The 21,006-nt window shown below is 40.2% G+C and overlaps 1 protein-coding gene across 2 annotated transcripts in view; it reads right to left on the minus strand.

The window, feature by feature from the left end:
* Positions 1 to 3,692: 3,692 nt before the first annotated feature.
* FRMD6 (FERM domain containing 6) overlaps positions 3,693 to 21,006 on the minus strand; it is a 135,171-nt gene continuing 117,857 nt past the window's right edge. For both annotated transcript variants that reach the window (XM_034433394.3, XM_034433396.3), the window contains 7 exons: positions 19,126 to 19,191; positions 17,074 to 17,142; positions 16,170 to 16,344; positions 14,979 to 15,317; positions 12,774 to 12,908; positions 11,448 to 11,539; positions 3,693 to 9,555 (listed from right to left, as the gene is read on the minus strand). In XM_034433394.3, coding sequence (XP_034289285.2) covers positions 9,271 to 9,555; positions 11,448 to 11,539; positions 12,774 to 12,908; positions 14,979 to 15,317; positions 16,170 to 16,344; positions 17,074 to 17,142; positions 19,126 to 19,191 — 1,161 coding nt within the window. In that variant the 3' untranslated portion in view covers positions 3,693 to 9,270. The remainder of the gene's footprint in view (positions 9,556 to 11,447; positions 11,540 to 12,773; positions 12,909 to 14,978; positions 15,318 to 16,169; positions 16,345 to 17,073; positions 17,143 to 19,125; positions 19,192 to 21,006) is intronic.

Genomic DNA, 21,006 nt, shown 5'->3' on the forward strand with positions numbered 1-21,006 from the left:
GGGGTTCAGATATCTAATAATCTGAATTGGTCTCTCCACATGGCATCCTTAGTGAAGTGTGTCTGCATTTCCTGCATTGGATGAGGAGACCACATCTTTCTCCTTCTGTCGTGGCCACTTTTTACAGAGGCACAATTGAGAGTGTTTTAACAAACTGCATCACTGTTTGGTTTGGTGGCAGCAGTGCCTCAGATAGAAAGTCCATTCAGAGAGTGGTAAGGTCAGCCGAGATAGGAAACTCGCTTCCCTTTATTCAGGATAGTGCTTGTAAGTGTTATGTGCTCAAAGCTGTTAGAGACCCCGCACACACACTTCATGGTCTGTTTTTGTTGCTCCCCTCTAGGAGGAGGTTTTGAAGTATTCCTGACAGGACTACCAGATTCTCTAACAGCTTTGTTCCCTAGGTGACTCAGTGGCTAAAATGCTGAACTTGTCAATCAGAAAGGTCGGTGGTTCGAATCCCTAGTATAGGTTTCCTGTGTGAGCAGGGGGTTGGACTAGATGACCTCCAAAGTCTCTTCCAGCTCTGTTACTGTTACTTATGCCAACATCTGTCTGGTAAACTCGCAAGATTTGTTCTTCTCGCCATGTACATGTATACATCCGAACTAGACTGTGTTGCTTCTCTGTGTCATATACAGTAATATATGTGGGTATGTGGATATATGCATAACTTTGTATTTATTTATTTATTTAGTCATGTTTATGTAGTGAATATAGGAGGTGGTGACCTTTTGAGAGCTGTATGCAACAAAATTTCATTTTAATGTATGCTGATTAGTGTACATTTAAAGTGACAATAAAGTTCTTACAGTAGTCCTATTCTATTCTATTCTATTCTATTCTATTCTATTCTATTCTATTCTATTCTATTCTATTCTATTCTATTCTACGATATCCAGATCCCATGGCCCTTTTGTTAAATTTTAAAATGTGATCCGGAGTTGGAGAACTACATCCTTTCCTGTCAAGTGATTGTGAACTTACGACCACAACTGGAACCAAAATTTCTGTTGCTAAGCAAGATGGTTGTTAAGCGAGTTGTGTCAGATTTTACGACCCTTTTTTGTCATGGTTAAAACGGCAGTTGTTAAGTAAATCACATGTTAGGCAAATCAGGCTTCCTTCCAATTGACTTTGCTTATCAGAAGCTGGTTGGGAAGGTTGCAAATGCGAATCACATAACCCTGGGACGTTGCGACATCGTAAATGCATGCCAGTTGCCTAGTATCTGAATTTTGATCATGTGATTTTGGGGTGCTATGACTGTTGTAAGTGCAAGGACTGGTTGTAAGCCACTTTTATCAGTGCTGTTGTAACTTTGTACGGTCACTAAACAAATGGCTCTAAGTCAAGGATTACCTGTAGATTTCTTTCCTCGTCACCCTTTCCAACTACAATATGAAGTTTTAAACAAACTGTTTTTGGCCTTTCAGCAATGGCACCTTCTCCTCAAATGTGCAGAATATTTATCCAAGTCCAAACTGTCCACAAGAATTTGAAACATTTCCAAACAGCTCAGATTCACATAGCACCAGACCCTTGGAGACCAATTCTTCCCCATTTTGCAATTCTTGTACAGTTGCTAATAGTTTGAATTCTGTTAAAAAGAAATAAAGAAAGATTTGCACAGATAAAAAGAGATATGAAAGAAGATGGTCTGTAGGACGATTGGTTGGAGATGTAAAATAAATTAATGACAAAGCAGAAGTTTTGGAAAGTAAGTCAGAATCATAAACAGAGGAGAGATGGAGAAAGCTTTGGACAACTTGGCATTATTGGAACTAAGACGAAAAGAATTTTAAGATTTAGAGAAATTCCAGAAGACCACGGGGATGACACTGTATCAAGAGAAAAGACACATGAATGTCCGCTTAGAGCTTGTTCCTCAGTCTGAGAGTCCTTCAGGTGCTTTTTTGCAAACTCCAAGTGGGCTTTCATGTTTTGCACTGAGGAGTGGCTTCCGTCTAGCCACTCGGCCATTAAGCCCAGATGAGTGGAGGGCTGCAGTGATGCTTGAGTCCTTCTGGAACTCTGTCCTATATCCACACAGGATCTCTGGAACCCAGTCAGAGTGACCATCGGGTTCTTGGTCACTTCTCTTACTAAGGCTCTTCTCCCCTGATTGCTCAGTTTGACCAGGCAACCAGCTCTTGGAAGAGTCCTGGTTGCACCAAACTTCTTCCATTTGGGAATTATGAAGGCCACTTTGCTCTTAGGAACCTTCAGTTCCCCCAGAAATTTTATTGTAGCTTTCCCCAGATCCGTGCTTTGCAATAATCCACTCTCTGAGCTCTGCAGGCAGGTTCTTTGACCTCATGGCAGGAGTGAAATGCTCCCGGTTCGGACCGGATCGCCCGATGGCGGTGGGTGGTTCGGAGAACCGGCAGCAAAACTCCCTGCCCCCCCATACCCAGCTGAGCCGCGCGATCATCAGAGGCTTTTAAAAAAAATTTTAAAAGCATTTTTTCTACAACCTCTTCGGCTGAAAAAAATGCTTTTAAAAGTAAAAAAAAGAGCCTCTGATAATCGCGCGACTCAGCTGGGATCATCAGAGGCTTTTAAAAGCATTTTTTCTACAACCTCTTCAGCTGAAGAGGTTGTAGAAAAAATGCTTTTAAAAGCCTCTAATGATCCCAGCTGAGTTGCCTGATCGTCAGAGGCTTTTTTTTCTTTTAATAACATTTTTCTCTTCGGCTTAAGAGGCTGTAGAAAAAATGCTTTTAAAAGTAAAAAAAAAAAGTTGGCCATGCCCACAGTCACATTACCCCCCACCAAGCCACACCCACAGAACCGGTAATAACAAATTTTACATTTCACCACTGCCTCATGGTTTTTGCTCTGCTACAGTATGCATTGCCAGCACGTTCTATAGACAGGTGTGGGCTTTTCCAAATCACACCCAATCAATTTAATTTACCACAGATTGACTCCATTCAAGGTGTAAAAACATGTCGGCAACGATCAAAAGAAATGGGAGGCACCAGAGCTAAATTTCACGTGTTGTTGCGAATGGTCTGAAGTGGTTCTAGATACTTTCTGAATGCACTATATGTGTGAATGATTTTTTAAATTCTAAACAGCAGAGATTTAGGCCTGTCCAGAGCCTGGCCACAATAGCTCAGAAACTTACATTATACTTTTAAAGCAGGGCTGTAAAACTCACGGTCCGTGGGCTGGACCACACCCATGCCCGCTTTAGAGGAGGAGAAAAAAGTCGCAATAGGTCATGTGATGCCACCATGACGATGCAAGTTTGACACCCCATCCTCAATCTCTTGTGAAAGGGCAATACTGACTAAGGAAATTATGATTGTAGAAGTTCGGGGTATAGAGAATACAGAGAATGTGTTTGGAAGACCAGGGATATTTTTTACTAAGGTAACAATCAGATAAGGGAGGAAGGAAGCATATTCAGACTTGCAAAATTCTGTTATTATAGCTGTTTCAGTTAAAACAGCTTTAGACCCATACAACATTTTTTTCTTCGCTTGGACTACCTTACAGTACAGCACTAACATCAGGAGACACACAATGTTTTCCATGTTCTCTTCTCCAATTTCCTTTCACACAGATTGATTGACTGCCTGCCTAACAGGCAACATCTGTACAGCACTGAAATGATTTTCCTTAACCATCAGGGTTCGTAACTGCTGGTAAATTCCATTCAAATGAAGACCAGAAGACCGACAGCAATGTAAACTGACTTTTATTGTCATTTCTTAGAACTGTACCACAAAAGGCGCACCACAAACTTTCTGCATAACAAAATACATTGGCTGCATTCCTTAGAGCTTGCTCAACTGCTTGCATTCCACTGTCCAAGAGGAAAAGGCCTTTCATAGAAAGGAGTAAGTCATTCGCTTGTGCTGTGGAATAGTTGTTGTCAGAAGGTGAACCCGCAGCAACAGTAATTGGAAGCCAGAGACACCCCATACCCGCTAAAGAGTTCCCAGAAATGCAAAAGTATATAGTTTTTATATATAAAAATACAATTTTGTATCATACAACTCTGTTGGACAACATCTACAACATTTAAGGGCTTCTTGGAACCTCTTTTTGTTTAAAACACATTTAGCAAGAGTTCCTTCCGACATGCGTTGATCAAGAACAATTGTTAGCTTCCCTGGGTGTAGGCCACAGCACACCATCAATGAAGTGGATACCCCTTTTCAAGATGGCGTTCATACTTTCCCACAAATACATTCACATTTGGGCTATCCAGATATTGAACCCAGTTGACAGATTCCCAAGTTAGAATCAACAATACCTTTTAGGCAGGGTTACTTCAATCTTCCTTAACCTGGACATCTTTCAGATGTGTAGATCTTAGCTTCAAAATTTCTCAGCCAGTCTTGCCTGCTGAGGAATTCTGAGTGGTAATCCATACATCTGGGGGATATATAGATTTAGGAGTCCTTTTTGAATGAATGTAAGCAACCTCTTATGGACAAGAGGAAGAATTGCCATGGGGAAATAAGGTGGACAATATTCTATGTCGTTGCCTATGAATATTTATTGATAGCCATATTTGTTCACCTTCTTGTCTTTTAGTTGACATAACTAGAGATGCTGCCAAGATTAGATTTTAGAAGCAGAGATGGGCAAAACATTGAATTAATTACTAATTTACCAATTCTTTTGTCGTGTCTTAAATTTTCTTAAGTTTAAATTCAGCCTCTGAATGTGGAAACCTCTGAAAAGTGTCTGTCAACCAACAAGGGACTCCCGTGTGTTCTGTGGAGCTCACCAAATACAGTATATTTCTTGGCACTTTTAAAACCAACTTCCTCAGTTTTATGAATTTGAGGAAAACTTATTGGCATATTTCTCAAACAATATGGACTCATGTGATCATTTATCACCAGTGCTCTTCTGGAGTCTAGTTAGATACTCTCATTGCAGTATTTCAATTACTCCTATTATGTTATAAGCAATTAAATTTACTTCGGTGATTTGGGGAGCGACCCCCATCTCTGCTGCTTTTAAGCCTGAAAGAGACTTATTTCAACATTATACATATTGTACTAAGTGACACTGTTCTTAAATCCATCCCAGAAACAGCTTCACATGCTACAAAGCCTCTTTCATCACACTGAACAATGACACTGGGGAGGTTCCCTCTCCCCCTGCACACACACCACAAAACAGCAACAATGTGGGCTTGACTTTTGTGCAACATATCAGGCTTCTGGATGAGAACATCTTTAAAATCACATACAAGCACGAGACAAAAAAAGGAGAATGTGTCAGCAGAATGTGTTAAGCAGACAACTCAAGACTCAGATAAGTAATATATGACATAAGTTTAAGGCAACCCAAGGAATGATAATATGGTTTTATTTAATACTATGTTCTCCTAGCTAGCCAGCCTCGTTTATCTTTTTACATGAGTCTTTGATTTTAGCCTATTATTTCACAATGCAAGTAGATTTGTGGGACACACAAATCTTAGACTGATATTACCTGGTATTTAAAACAACCAATTTTGCGGTGGTATACAACAAGTGAACTTCTAGATAGAACTAATTCTATCTATCTAGAACGTCTAGATAGCAATCCACAATCCACCAATTGTGCTTTATTTGTTTGGGCTGGGACAGCTGGAAGTTTTTTTTAGTTTACCCAGAATGTTACACACTTTATTATTGTTGTGCATGAAGCAAAATGTTGGGTAAACTTGGGAAACTGATCAACCTCTCTGCATATACCTATGTGGCATTGTGAAAGGAGAGAACCCTTCTGAATTTATACCAGGCAGCTGAAGAAATTCAGACTGTGAAATAGGGTCTCATCTTTTCCAACAAATGTCTTCCCAAGAAGAGCCTTCTTTGCATGGGCATGGATGAGTCACTCCTGTCAGTGCTCCAGATGATGAAATAAACAGCTTAAGCAAGTAGAAAGGACAATATAGAACATGACAATATCACATTACTTCAAGCTTGCATCATCCAACAAGCCTGACATGACCTACCAGACTGGGGGAGGGGAAATGATCAAAATATAGATCCATGGCACTATGCTTCACTGAAGGTAGACAATTACTAAATTGTGTCAACCCACTGGAATTTAGGAAGAGAAAAATATCAGTGCATTGGCATTGCTATTGCTACCCAAAGGAAGCAGGAACAAGTTCACTAAAGATGTAAATATACCAGTGTCCATATGCTGGCTACATTTTATCATCATCATTTGACAGATGATTTATACAATCCTTACTGGCCCAACAAAATACCCAACCATCTGATTTCTGACACCCCCCCTAAGCGAAATATTGTATTAACTTTTTAAAAATAAATATATCCTTTGTGTGTGTGATTGTATGTGTACAAAGAGATGCATATATTTATATGTGTGTGTGTGTGTATGTTTTCAGTTAGAAAAATACCATATATCAAAATATGGCAATACTATGGCTATGATTACAAAATCTCACAAAAATATTTTTAAGGCAATATGCTATGAATCTTTTTGTTTTGTTTGTAAATGCTTTTTCTCCCAATAGTGGCTGAAAATTATTGTACCACTAGAACAATTCCTGATAAAGGGGCAAACCTGCCCCTTTCCCACCCACAAACAAGTCCATGGCTGCTATCCTCTGATAGAGGAAGTTTTCCTCCTGAGAATGCTGCAAATATGTCAGAAGATGTTATCCACAAGTCATATAAAATCTTCAGGTACCCTGGGACCAGAGCTCAGAAAAGTTAGCCATCTAGAACACTGACAAGCATCAGGGTCTTCTGGAGAACTATACTATGGTCTAGTAGAAAAAGTCACAAACCAGCCAACGCTTTGCATGACATGTTGACAGCATAGGAAGACATAGCTACTTCTAGGTCCTAAAAATAAAATCTCTCTTGGGCTGAGCTCTAGTCTTAGTGATGCCACAGAAGCATCTATATTCTTTTCATGGGAACAATATGAAAGTGGTCTTCCATTTAGGGATGTTTTTGTATCTTCCCGATCAATAGAATTTCTGCTGGATTCCTACTCAAACACAAACCAGATCCCATCTTAACTAGTCTCAATCAAGGCTGATTAACTGCTACCACAGAGTAGCCTATTGCAGGTGGTATTTGCATATTTCGTTTCATAGAAGGCTGCAAAATAATTATGTGCAGATACATAGATAGCAAAATAAGCATATGTTGTATGCATATCCAAGTCTGTTAAGTGCAAGTCTTTTGTGGACCTAACCAATGGCTGAAGGGACCCTAAAGCACAATGAGAGAGAGGTAAGGAGGCAAAGATGGGCCTCAAAACTCCTGGTGGAGAATGACATCCTCAATTCTCTTGGGGAAGGAACTGAAAAAAATGTGCTGGTTATTGAGACATGTGTTTCTGACAGTCTGGCACCCTGAAGCCCACAGTGAAGAAGCAATATGTAAATATTTCTATTTTTTCCAATCTACTAAAAACAGGCAATTACTCATAATCCATTTTTAAGTTATAATAAATGCTATACTGGATGCTTTTTTGCTAAGAGTACAGGGTGGCTGGATTCATATATCATTCTTAATCGGTAGCTGAATCAACCAACTCCTGGATTTGCAGAAAGCAGCTACAAACTAAATAAGGAACTGGGTTATGAAATATGCTAAGTCACCATAACAAATAATCAAGGTTAAAACTAACCAAGCTTTTGCATGTTGTGCAGTTACTAGGAGTTGTGTTGTGCAAGACTAGTCACAGTGTTGCAGGGAAAATGTATTGGATAGCATTTTCTTCTGTCTCTGTTCTATTGATACTCATTCCTTCCCCTCAGTGTGCTTGGACAATGGAAGAGTTGGCAGTCTTACCATGGGGCTCCCTAAAAAAAAGATCCCATGGCGATCTGCTCTTTGGTGATAGGAGGATGGAAGCTGATGGAGCTTTTGTTCCAACCTATGGCAGACATAAAATCAGAGCATTCCTTTTGAAAGCCACACTTGTTCATTGATCTAACACTGGAACAAGATAGAAATCTTTCCCCTTTCCAGAAAAGGGAGAGGAACATCTCATGATACATGGAAGCAAAAGTTTAGTTAAAAAAAAAGTTATTGGAGTAGGGAAAGCCACGTTTGCAGTGCAGAAACAACTCTCTCCCCTTATTATGCTCAATAGCAAAATAATAATAATAAAACAAACAAAAAAAAGAGACTGTTTTAACCATGTGTAAAATGTGCATTCGCACGATTGTCTATACATGCAATTTGAAAGAAAGGAAGCGTTAATTTTTCTTTTAAAAAAGCACTGAAATCAAAACCGAAACAAAACATAAAATGAGTTTTATATTTTCAAAAATACATTAAACATATACTCTTTTCTGCAATGTGCATATTTTTATATTCGCTCTCTCTCACACATGCTCTCTCTCTCTCTCTCTCTCTCTCTCTCTCTCTCTCTCTCTCTCTCTCTCTGAACTTAAGGTACTTTGGTCAGCAAATCCTATTGCTATATCCTCATTTCCCACCCACCCCTTTTGAAACAATAAAGCTTCCAGAAAGTTTCCCCAAACCATCTAACATCTATTTGGGGATTTTTGTTGTTGTTCACTTGCTTGTTTTGGTTTGATTTTTTTTTCTTTTTGTAAACTTTACAAAATAGCACAAAGATTCCATTTGGATCAAAAGCTTACATATTTTTTTTTTTTTTGTGAGGGAGAAGATCACAAGATGGATTCATTGCATCTCAAGTTGCTTTCATCCTCTGAGCAACTTTTGTACACAATCCTTTGGGTTAGTTATTGCTTAGAGCTTCATCTTGATGTCACCCACTGTGTAGGGGGCATTTCTTTGGCTTGACATGGCACAAACAAATGGGAATGGAGAAGAAGAACTAAAGAATTATTCTCACAAGGGGAAAAACTAAACTGCAACGGTGATGCAAAAATCTATGGTATGCATAGCACAGAAGAGCCCCCGTGAAGCAAATAAAAAAAACCCCCACAAATAAAAGAGATATATCTATACTTAAAGTAAACATTGTGCATCCTTCTTGTGAATCAATAGGTCCTCCAAGTTGGCTGCTTTCAAAAGAAGAGACCGGGTCTTCCAAATCCAACTGATTTTTAACCAAATCAAATTCTGCCTCACGGCAAATATTGATGCCGAAGCGCCCGCAAATAGGATAAGCTTTTACAAAAGTGCAACAGTTTACAAGGCCTTGATTTTTTTTTTTTTTAGTATCCTGGGAAAACCGTTGAGGGGGAAAATTCCTGTTTGGCACACCAAAAAAGGTTTTTGGAACTGGAAACACTGGGTTGTCTTGCCAGAGCACCCAACGACAGCATCAGACAACAAATTCTGGAACGTCTTCATGGGCGAGGTCCAAGGAAAAGTATTTGCTGGTTCTTTTGACGGGAAAAGCGTTTTGGATATTGATGCACTGTTGAGCTAAACAGCCATTACAATACAGTCTGTCTTCAGCCAATCCATGGCCACACCCAAATGTATAACTCTGTGCTGTCTCCTGGCATAGGCTTGCCAGGCGCAAGAAGTCTTTTTGGTAGAGCCGTATGTCATCCAGACTTAAGCTGTGGCGATCGGTGGAGGTCCTTGGTTTCTGGCAGATGCTCTGTAGAAAATAAGGAAAGGTTTAATTTGTCCTTCCTTATTCTGAGACCCTCAAGTTATGGAACAACTGGCTTTATGGAACAACTTACTTTATTTCTGTCTGGTAGGTTCTTTAAATACAGTTTGATATTGATCAAAATATCATGAATTTTTGTTATTGTTGTTGATGGCCCTTGAATTTGATTGGGAAAAGAATGATCTTTCCCCAAATTTAGTCTCTTCTCTGCGGAAAGTAGGAACTTGAGAAGACACACAGGCTGAGTTCAAACAGTACATTAAATTATAAACATGGGTTGACAAAGCACAATGGCTGTATTCACATCACATGTCGGTTTCAACAACATGTTGAAACTTAGGTATTGCATACAAAATTGTACAATGCTTCACTGTAAATGAGCCTTGGTGGCGCAGCAGACTAAAGTGCTGTTAAATAGCACCAGCTGCCTGCAATTACTGCAAGTTCAAATCTCATCAGGCTCAAGGTTGACTCAGCCTTCCATCCTTTCGAGATAGGTAAAATGAGGACCCAGATTGTGGGGGCAATAAGCTGACTTTGTATAAAAAAGAACATCGCTTAGGGGGGGGCCGAAAGCCCTACTAAGCAGGTATATACAAAAGTATGAAGGCTATTGTTTAATGCATTGTAAGCCGCCCTGAGTCTCCGGAGAAGGGCAGCATATAAATCGAACCAATAAATAAATAAACAAACAAATAAATAAATAAATAAATAAATGACTTTTTTTTAGTTTTAATCATAATGCAACGTGTGCAAGAAACCGTTTAAAACCGTTTTAAATTTAGCATAAACCGCTCTAATCTCAATTGTAAACAATTTGATTTTTGTGACAGAATTGTCAAAGTCTGGAATATTTTATCTGATCCCGTTATCTCAGCCATTAACTTCCACAGTTTTAATTCTAATTTAAATATGGACCTCACTCCATATTTAAGGGGGTGTGCATAAGTGCACTGGTGTGCCTCTTTTCCCTGTCACATTTTGATTTCCTTATTTTCTTTGTTTGAATTTCTATTTTTTGTTTGGTGAAGAAAAATAAATAAATAACAAATAAATCTTACTTTGTGTGTGAGTCCTTCACACAACATACTAAGATAAAAGCTGTATTACTATTAGACACTGATCCATCAACAACCAAGTTACATTTTAGCCTAGCCTGGCATATTGTGCAAACTCAGCCAAACAATCTTCATTGACACTTTTGGATTATCTGAAAGCTTAAAGTGCCTGATAAGATGCTTGTCAAGCCATAATCCGTTGTATTTGTTTTACTTCTCCTTTTTCTGCCTACAGTTAAAGTAAAGGTAAAGGTAAAGGTTCCCCTCACACATATGTGCTAGTCATTCCTGACCCTAGGGGGCAGTGCTCATCTCTGTTTCAAAGCCGAAGAGCCAGCGCTGCCTGAAGACGTCTCCATGGTCATGTGGCCGGCATGACTAAATGCCAAAGGCGCATGGAACGCTGTTACCTTTCCACCAAAGGTGGTCCCTACTTTTGTACTTGCATTTTTTACACTGCTTTCGAACTGCTAGGTTGACAGAAGCTGGGAGAAGTAACAGGAGCTCATCCTGTTAGGTGGCACTAGGGATTCGAACTGCTGAACTGCCGACCTTCCAATCGACAAGCTCAACGTCTTAGCCACTGAGCCACCGTGTCCCATACTATCTGCCTACAGTTACAGTATTGCAAACAGAGAAAAGTAGAAGACATCATTAAAGCACCATGTGATGCTTGAAATGTAACAAATAAATGAAAACATATGGAAGGGATTTTTCTACTATTCCCTGTTATGATTAGCTGCCATTAGAATGCTATGTTCTGTCATAGTCATCCACCCATTCAGTCTGACTTGGTTTTTCCCATCACAATTCACAAACCTGTGGCAATGAATCAATGCTCTGGCCACGAAGTTTTACCACTGTCTCCGAGGAGCTGGAAGTAGACGAATTCACTTCTTTGACAACTAACCCTGAGTTAGGTGACAAGAAAATAAAAACCAAAAGAGGTGATTCAATCGTCATTAAGTTTTCATGGTATTGTAGTGCTGCACAGAATACAGTACATCTGAAGTGCACTTTTTGCATCGAATTGCATTGTAAAAATCATATGAGCCTGTTATCTTTTATCTGGCCTTTACAGAATTCTAAGTACGGCAATAATGAGTTTGATGGAATGAATACAACCTTCCTTAACCAGGTGCTCTCCATATGTGCAGACTGCAATTTCCCTGCTAACTAGGGACTTCCCATGGGTCGTGTTAACTAGGGATTATGAAAGCTTTTTTCTGAAGGATCCCGTCTAAACCATGGATGAGCCATGGAGGCGCAGTGGTTAGAGTACTGCAGGCTACTTCTGCTGACTGCCGGCTGCCTGCAATTTGGCAGTTCACATCTCACCAGGTTGACTCAACCTTCCATCCTTCCGAGGTGGGTAAAACGAGGAGCCAAATTGTTGGGGGCAATATGCCAACTCTGTAAACTGCTTAGAGAGGGCTGTAAAGCACTGTAAAGTGGTATATAAGTCTAAGCGCTATTGCTATTGCTAAAGAAGGCTGTCCTTACCTTGAAAATTATTTGAGTGAAGATGGTCAAAATTCAGCCTGATATGGCACAGTTCGGTATATAAAATACAAGTTGTTAAAATTAAGACTGATACACCTACTCTGCTGGAAACTACTAACTTGAAATGAATGGTTACTTCTTTGTTTATCATTAAATATTTGGTATGTTGCGTGTAGTGTACCTATGTACATTTCTTTGAACCTTTTGTAATCATAATAAAAATACAAGTAGTCCTTGACTTACGACCACAATTGAGCCCATCATTTATGTTGCTAAGTGAGAAATTTGTTAAGTGGGTTTGGTCCCATTTTACGACGTTTCAGGCCACATTTGTTAAGTGAATCACTGGAGTTGTTAAATTAGTAACATGGTTGTTAAGTGAATCTGGCTTCCCCATTGACTTTGCTTGTCAGAAGGTTGCAAAAGGGACACAGCAACCGTCATAAATGTGAGTCAGTTGTCAAGCATTCAAATGTAAATCACGTGACCATGGACTTGCTGCAACGGTCGTAAGTGTGGAAAAACGGTCACAAGTCACTTTTTTCAGTGCCGTTGCAACTCTGAACTGTCACTAAACAAACTGTTGTAAATTGAGGGCAACCCATGTTAGAGTTCTCCTTTTGTTCCTTACAATAAACTCACCTGAATGTCCATTAAACTTCCTGGCCAACAGCATGTCCTCTGTGATATAAATGCAAACATCAGGATTGATGTCATCCAGAGATGTTTCACTGGTTGGCTCGAGATCTCGAGGATCATCAACCAGCATTTCTATTTCTGAAACAAAGAGAGAATAAATGCAAGGGGAAAGGAGGAGCTGGAACAGCTACATTGACAAGACTGCGGGTACAACAAAGCATAATCTTATCTTTAAAATAGACTAGACTAAACTAGACTAGACTAGACGAGACGAGACGAGAAGAGAAGAGAACAAAACAGAACAGAATAACAGAGTTGGAAGGGACCTTGGAGGTCTTCTAGTCCAACCCCCTACCTAGGCAGGAAACCCTATATCATTTCAGACAAATGGTTATCCAATCTCTTCTTAAAAACTTCCAGTGTTGGAGCATTTGCAACTTCTGGAGGCAAGTTGTTCCACTGGTTAATTGTTCTAACTGTCAGGAAAGTTCTCCTTAGTTCTAAGTTGCTTCTCTCCTTGATTAGTTTCCACCCATTGCTTCTTGTCCTGCCTTCAGGTGCTTTGGAGAATAGCTTGACTCCCTCTTCTTTGTGGCAGCCCTTGGTAGCTTTACAACAGATGAATTTGGGAAATCCAGACGATGCAAAACCACTTTTTTTTCTCTAATGGTTTAGGCCCCCAAACAATCTAAAGGGAGAGTACAAAACACAGGGTGCCTTTTCTTTTGTTCCCAGAATGAAAAGCAGCTGCAGGAGGCAGCAATCAAATCCAGAGAAATAACAGAGGAAAATGATGCACACACCCTTTTCCTTCTGGACTCTTTGTCCCACCAGCCACAGGACAGGATGAAATCCACATGGAAAGGATTTACCCTCCACGGGCCATTTCCTCACTCATGATAACTTCCTTCTGGCCACCCAATTTCAATAAAAAGAAAAAGAAAGAAAACCTGACACCCACTGGGAGAATGCTGGCATGCTTTGTTCATCTTGTATTTTCCTGCTTCTTTATTCTTGAGAATATAGCCTTGGATATTTTTAATAATACTAGGAGATATTAAAGAGATAATGACATAGAAACCAAAGCAGGAGAAGGATGCAGAGTCAGGCCATTTGGTCCTTCTAGCTGAGCATTGCCTCTACCAGGAGTTTTCAAATGTTTTCAGTCAGTGGAAATTGATAATTAAAAATTCCACTAACCTTTGATCAACAGGCAAGCTCTAGAGATAAAAAATGACTGTGTTCAAATAAACCCCATCAAGTTCTTATGCATCCATAGGTTCTTGCAGAACACAGCTTGAAAAAAAAATCTGGTCTACATCAGCCCCTCGCAGCTGTGTTGGATTAATATCCAGAATCCCTTTGGCATCCTGAGAAATTATGCGAGTTGACACCCAGCCAGCATATCAGAAGGCTAGATATGCTAATTGCCAGTGGGTCTCTGAGACCCAAGCAGAGAAAAGCCATCCCAAGGTTGTTTGAAAATCGCTTTTCAAACTTGGTATTTTAAATTTTTCATTGTTTTTATTGTATTACAATGAACAAACATCATCAAATAACTAAAAAAATCCAAAATGCATAAAGAAAAAAAGATATAAAAATGGATATCTATTTCTAACTCTATAGATAATATAGAAAATACAAAAACATCTACTAAAAGGTAAATAAATAAACAGGCACAAATTTAATACCCATGTAATGTATTTGTCAGGGTTCTGACGGACGCCCTAATTAAATCATGAGCCTCGAGCCAAGCTTCAAAAGAAATCCAGTTATTTATTAGGAGCTTCATGTTGGCACATTCCCAAGTGAAGCCAGCTCTGACCCTACGTAATTTATGCCCCAATCATGACCCTGTTCCCCTCCCCCCCCATGTGTCATCAATCACATTCTCCAATGGAGCAATTTCGTGGGTTGTAGAGACCACACCCTTCCAGCCGCTGTGGGTAACCCTGGGATACAGCCTTGAGAGAGATGAGTCTGGAATGTGCATCTGTCTTTTGCTGCTGTGCTGTTTCATTGGTTTCCCATCCCCCCTTGCTTAAGGCAACTCGAGAGCAGGCCAGAGATGCTTTGTGATTTGACAGTATTACTATATTCCATATTCTGGAATTTGAATCTCAATCTAGGAATCAAACAAACCAACAAACCCAAACTCTACATTAGTGGGCAAAGATTGTCAAGAATGAACCAAATATGGACAATTACCATCCTCCTGAGAGGAGTCCTCCTCCAGGCGTTCCTTCTCACTGCTTTCTACTCCAGAGGTATGAGAACTACCATGACTGGTCATAGAGCTGCAAGCTCTCAGCTGGCGATGGACAGCAGCCACCATGAAGTCCTCCTCTGTCCCCCGTTCCCTGGGCTTTGGATCAGTCTCAATTCCAGAGGTGTGGGAGCTGCTATGGCTAGCAGTTGAGTGGCGGGAGAGACGCTTGTGCTTCACACTGCCTGAACTACTTCCACTGGTTCTGGAACGCTTTTCCAGTTGATCCATATCAAGGTCCAGAGCATCGCTGATGTAGGATTCACGATATTGTTTTTTCTCTGGAAGAATCATACATGAAAGAATGTAACACCCGTACTTAATCTGGCATCTGAACTATGGGCTCAGAAATAACAGTGCATATGTATGGCTTCAATAGACTAGAATAACAGAGTTGGAAGGGACCTTGGAGGTCTTCTAGTCCAACTCCCTGCAAATGGTTATCCAATATCTTCTTAAAAACTTCCAGTGTTGGAGCATTCACAACTTCTGGAGGCAAGTTGTTCCACTGATTAATTGTTCTGTCAGGAAATTTCTCCTTAGTTCTAAGTTGCTTCTCTCCTTGATTAGTTTCCACCCATTGCTTCTTGTCCTACCCTCAGGTGCTTTGGAGAAAAGCTTGACTCACTCTTCTTTGTGGCAGCCCCTGAGATATTGGAACACTGCTATCATGTCCTTCTTTTCATTAAACTAGACATACCCAGTTCCTGCAACCGTTCTTCATATATTTTAGCCTTCAGTCCCTAATCATCTTTGTTGCTCTTCTCTGCACTCTTTCTAAAGTCTCAACTTCTTTTTTACACCGTGGCGACCAAAACTGGATGCAGTATTCCAAGTGTGGCCTTACAAAGGCATTATAAAGTAGTATTAACACTTCATGTGATCTTGATTCTATCCCTCTGTTTATGCAGCCTATAATTGTGTTGGCTTTTTTGGCAGCTGCTGTACCCTGCTGGCTCATATTTAAATGGTTGTCCACTAGGACTCCAAGATCCCTCTCACAGTTACTACTATTGAGCAAGGTACCACATATACTGTACCTGTGCATTTTGTTTTTCATATACAGTGGGTGCTATGGTGAAGTCAGAAATGCATATATTGTTTCAAACTGGCATTAAATATGGGATTTCTACCTTCGTTCTCCTCTAGCTTCCTGATCTGCCTCAGGAGAGGTTGTAGGTTCATGTAGAGGCGATGACTATTGCTCAGGAGCTGCAGGAGATGCCGAGATCGCAAAGGACAGCCAGTGTAGTAGGTGAGCTTGCGAGCAGATGGCAGACCATCAGGCAGAATCTCAAATCTCTTGCCCTGCAAAGACAAGAGACATGAAGAAGTTCACCAGCACAGAGAGACTTCTGTTTAACCTAACTTTGTAGGGCTTTTTTAAAAGTTCTGTCTCTGGTTGTCTCTATTTTACAGTGTTTGTCATATAGAATAGAATAGAATTCTTTATTGGCCAAGAGTGATTGGACACACAAGGAATTTGTCTTGGTGCATACGCTCTTGGTGTACATAAAAGAAAAGATACATTTGTCAAGAATCATAAGATATAACACTTAATGATAGTCATAGGGAAACAGTCAATATAAATCTTAGGGATACCAGCAACACGGTTACAGTCATACAGTCATAAGTGGGAGGAGATGGGTGATAGGAATGATGAGAAGATAAATAGTAATGCAGACTTAGTAAATAGTTTGACAGTGTTGAGGGAATTATTTGTTTAGCAGAGTGATGGTATTTGGGAAAAAACTGTTCTTGTGTCTAGTTGTTCTGGTGTGCAGTGCTCTATAGTGTCGTTTTGAGGATAGGAATTGAAACAATTGATGTCCAGGATGTGAGGGGTCTGTAGATATTTTCACAGCCCTCTTTTTGACTCGTGCAGTATACAGGTCCTCAATGGAAGGCAGGATGGTAGCAATTTTTTTTCTGCAGTTCTAATTATCCTCTGAAGTCTGTGTCTGTCTTGTTGGGTTGCAGAACCAAACCAGACAGATATCATATAGGAGGGTCCAATTTTGGGATTATCCTACTCACCACAAATACAAGTTTTCCTACGTTGGTCCAAGGGAAGTCATAGAGCAGTTGTCTTTCACTGTTTATATTCTGAAAGAAAGAGAAGAAAAAAGATAACATGATTATGCTACACTTATCTTAGAAAGTATACGGCTTTTAAACTGAAACAATATGCCCTGCTTTCACCCACTATTTTTTATTTCATAAGTCAAAAAGAAAGTCGATGCATGAGGTTTTCAAATGATTTGCTTGACATGATGCTTGTCATATTGCATATGAGGTACTGCTTGTGCTGATTAGATTGGACTGGCTGACTAGATTTGGCAGATAACTTTTTTTCTGTTAAGAGCTGCATTACCCTTGGGCAACAGCCCCCAACCTTTGGGGCACCAGGGACTGGTTCCATGGAGAGAGTTTTTTCCGCAGACCGGAGGGGATGTGGTTTGATGTGCTGCCTGCATCCCATGGATGGGCCTTCGCTTGTTTGCGTGGCCGGGTTTCTGGCATGCCACAGATCAGTGGCGGTCCATAGACCGGGGTTGGGGATCCCTGCCTTAGGAATAGAGAGCCAGTTTGGTATAGTAGTTAAGATATCAGGTGGAAATTGGGAGATTGTGAGTTTTACTCCTTCTTTAGGCACCCAGCTGGGTGATCTTGGGCCAGCATCTGGAATGTTTGCTCACTCAGTTACCAGCAGGATGTAAAATAATGCAGAAAGCAACATTCATTCATTCAATTTAGATTTTTTATTTCTTTTTGGAATGAAAAAATATTTAGTATAAATACTCTCTTCCAATTTTTCCTTAAAACAACAATTCCCAGCTCTTTAGGTTCAGTTGGCTAAGAGCAAGGGACTTGCTCAAAGTCATCCAGTGAGCTTCCATAAATACCGGTGGATTCAAACCTTGTCATTCATCATCTTAACCACAATATCATACTGGTATATGCTTTAGGTTAAGTTTGCATGTGAGCTACAGAATCTCGATAATGAAATTATGACTCTTTTATTTGTTGTTAAATTTGTTTGCTGCCTATCTTGCCCTGGGGCTACTTCTTGGAGGCTTACAAAGAAACAATAAAAATAAACAGTGGGACTACAGTAATGTGAAATTAAAAAGATGAGCAGAGGGGCATCAGGAAGCATGAGGGGGGGGAGGTGGAGTTTACTTATTTATTCAAAATGTTTTATTCACTTAGATAATGGGCTCTGCAGAATTGGGTTCAGAGAACAATATTTTTAACAACAACAAAAATTCTTTGTACTGAGCAGGATGTAGCACTCTGGAACACTTTTCAAGTGCTCACTTTGGAAAAACTAGGCCGAGAAACATCTTCCTGCTCTACTAAGGTAAAGGTAAAGGTAAAGGTAAAGGTAAAGGTTCCCCTCGCACATATGTGTTAGTCGTTCCCGACTCTAGGGGGCGGTGCTCATCTCTGTTTCTAAGCCAAAGAGCCAGTGCTGTCCGAAGATGTCTCTGTGGTCATGTGGCCGGCATGACTAAATGCCAAAGGCGCACGGAACTCTGTTACCTTCCCACCAATGGTGGTTGTAGGAAAAAAAATGCCTTTAAAAGCCTCTGCCGATCCCAGCTGACTTGTCTGATCATCAGAAGCTTCTAAAAGCATTTTTTTCTGCAACCTCTTAAGGTTGTAGAAAAAATGCTTTTAAAAATAATAAAAAAAAAGTTGGCCACGCCCACCCAGTCACATTACGCCCCCACCAAGCCACACCCACAGAACCGGTAGTAACAAATTTTAGATTTCACCCCTGAATATATGACATCGGGGGTGGGGGGCGGCGGGACTGCCCAAATTATTTCATTTCATTTTAAAATTAAACCTAGTATCATTGTCCTTGGGTTGGGCATTTAATACTTTTCACCTTTCAGGGTTTTTAAAAAAGCAAATTTGGAGGTTGCTGGGTCCTCATGGAAGGTTTTGAGGAATTACATAAGACCTTGGGACCACAGCTTGTGCACATCTGCCAGAATCCTGAAAAAGAAATGGTCTCAATCACATCCGGACAGGTAACTGAATTGTCTGTACCAATAAGTCAGTTACCGAAACATGTACCTGAAATATCTGGATTCCCTTTGTGGTAAGCCCAAGGGAAAGGGAAGCATCGATTTCTTTCTTGTCCTACAAGAGAGAAAATACACTTGCATTATTTTCCCACATTTGGCTGACATATCAATGATAACCTGAGCTGTGCACATATTCACTAGCGATTGAGAAAAGAAACATTCCTTTGACTCAAATGAAAGAAGAATTTGGGTTTTTTAAAGCACTGCAAGAATTGGTTGGACCACAACTTTATAATCCTCAGGAAGACCAGGATGAATACGCAGGAGTATAACCCACAACTCTTCATTCATTCTTTTTCAGGATCATTCCTTTGGCACTTCCAAAATTATTTTGGAGCTTGTGAGTTCAAATGAGATCAGCATTTTTAGCTTGGAAGGTTTTCTTATTTTTATTTTGCTTTGGAGGGACATGTGGGGCCTGCTTTCCACAAAACAACTAGATGACACATAGGCAGCATCTTCTGCTTGCTCCCTACAAACAACTAACATTTAGAAATATAGATCTTTTCTTTGCAAATAGAAGCTCCATTTAACAATTACAGCTGTAGTTGAACATACCCAAATACAGTGTCTAAGACGGTCAGCTGGTAACACTGAATGCAGCCGCTAAGAGCTTGTAAAAGAATCGAATAGCAGGAGGCCTATAAAAATCTTACGCCACCTTCAAGTAGGGTTAACTTTGTTGTGCAAACAACTAAACAGCTTCTTTGGGCAAAAATAATTCAGTGAATGTCAATTGAGCAATGAATGTATCACTCTAAATTGGGTGATTTTGGATTCTTAAAAGACTGCACTGTGTAATTCAATATCTATAAAATATCAATATATTTTCAATGTCTAGAAAAAAATTGAACCCCCCAACATATACGGTATCATTATAGCCACTGCAGTGGTGATGCAGTGATTAGAGTGCAGTAATGCTAGAATGCAGTACTGCTAGAATGCAGTACTGCAGGCTACTTCTTCTGACTGCTGGCTACCAGCTATTCGGCAGTTTGAGTCTCACTGGCTCAAGTTTGACTCAGCCTTCCATCCTTCCAAGGTCGGTAAAATAAGGACCCAGATTGCTGGGGGTTACAGCGCTTAGAGAGGGCTGTAAAGCATTGTGAAATGGCATATAAATCTAAGTGCTATTGCAATTGCTATTATAAAGAATCTGAGACTGTCTCCAGTCCTGGCTCTAATATTTGGGATGTACACAGCTAAAGAGATCCCTTGAATTTGCAACAGTCAGGCCCTACAGAGAATTTCATCCCAATGACCTTGAATAGTTCCTGCAAAGTGGAACTTATGCTGCCATTGAGCAATGCATTTCAATTATTTGAAAAATATTCAGCAAACCAACATATATCACTCTCTGGATCAGGATCTGGATAGCTTATCTTCTTAAATGCAAGATGGGGAATTAATTCGGGTCTATTCCTATTGTTAAGCCATCTTTCCTCTGAGCTGTGCACATTACTCAACTCACTGAAATAATCCACACTCCCATTGTCATTTTGAAAAAAACATTTCAAACATTTGCTTGCAAAGCAATTACTAAAGGATCATGATTACATCCAACAAAGTTAGTGCCAGTCCAGGTAACATCCTCCTGAATCTCAGCTGCCAGGCAGCACAATGTCCACAGATTTAGAACTCACCGCACATCTTTATCACCAGTTTTTGAAAAGGGGATATTAAAAAAAAAAAAAACCCTGCTCCTTCTTGACTTGCAATTTAAAATCTGCCTCCATGCCAGGGGTGTCAAACTCAAGGCCCGGGGGCCAGATCTGGCCTGCGGGGTACTTAGATCTGCCCCACGGGGCCGCACTGGAAATAGCAAAGGACCGGCCTATGGTGCTCGGGTTCCTGAGCTCCACTTTTGACT

This window comes from Pantherophis guttatus, chromosome 1 (genome assembly GCF_059756535.1).
Source record: "Pantherophis guttatus breed Tessera chromosome 1, ASM5975653v1, whole genome shotgun sequence".
Taxonomy (NCBI): Eukaryota; Metazoa; Chordata; class Lepidosauria; order Squamata; family Colubridae; genus Pantherophis; species Pantherophis guttatus.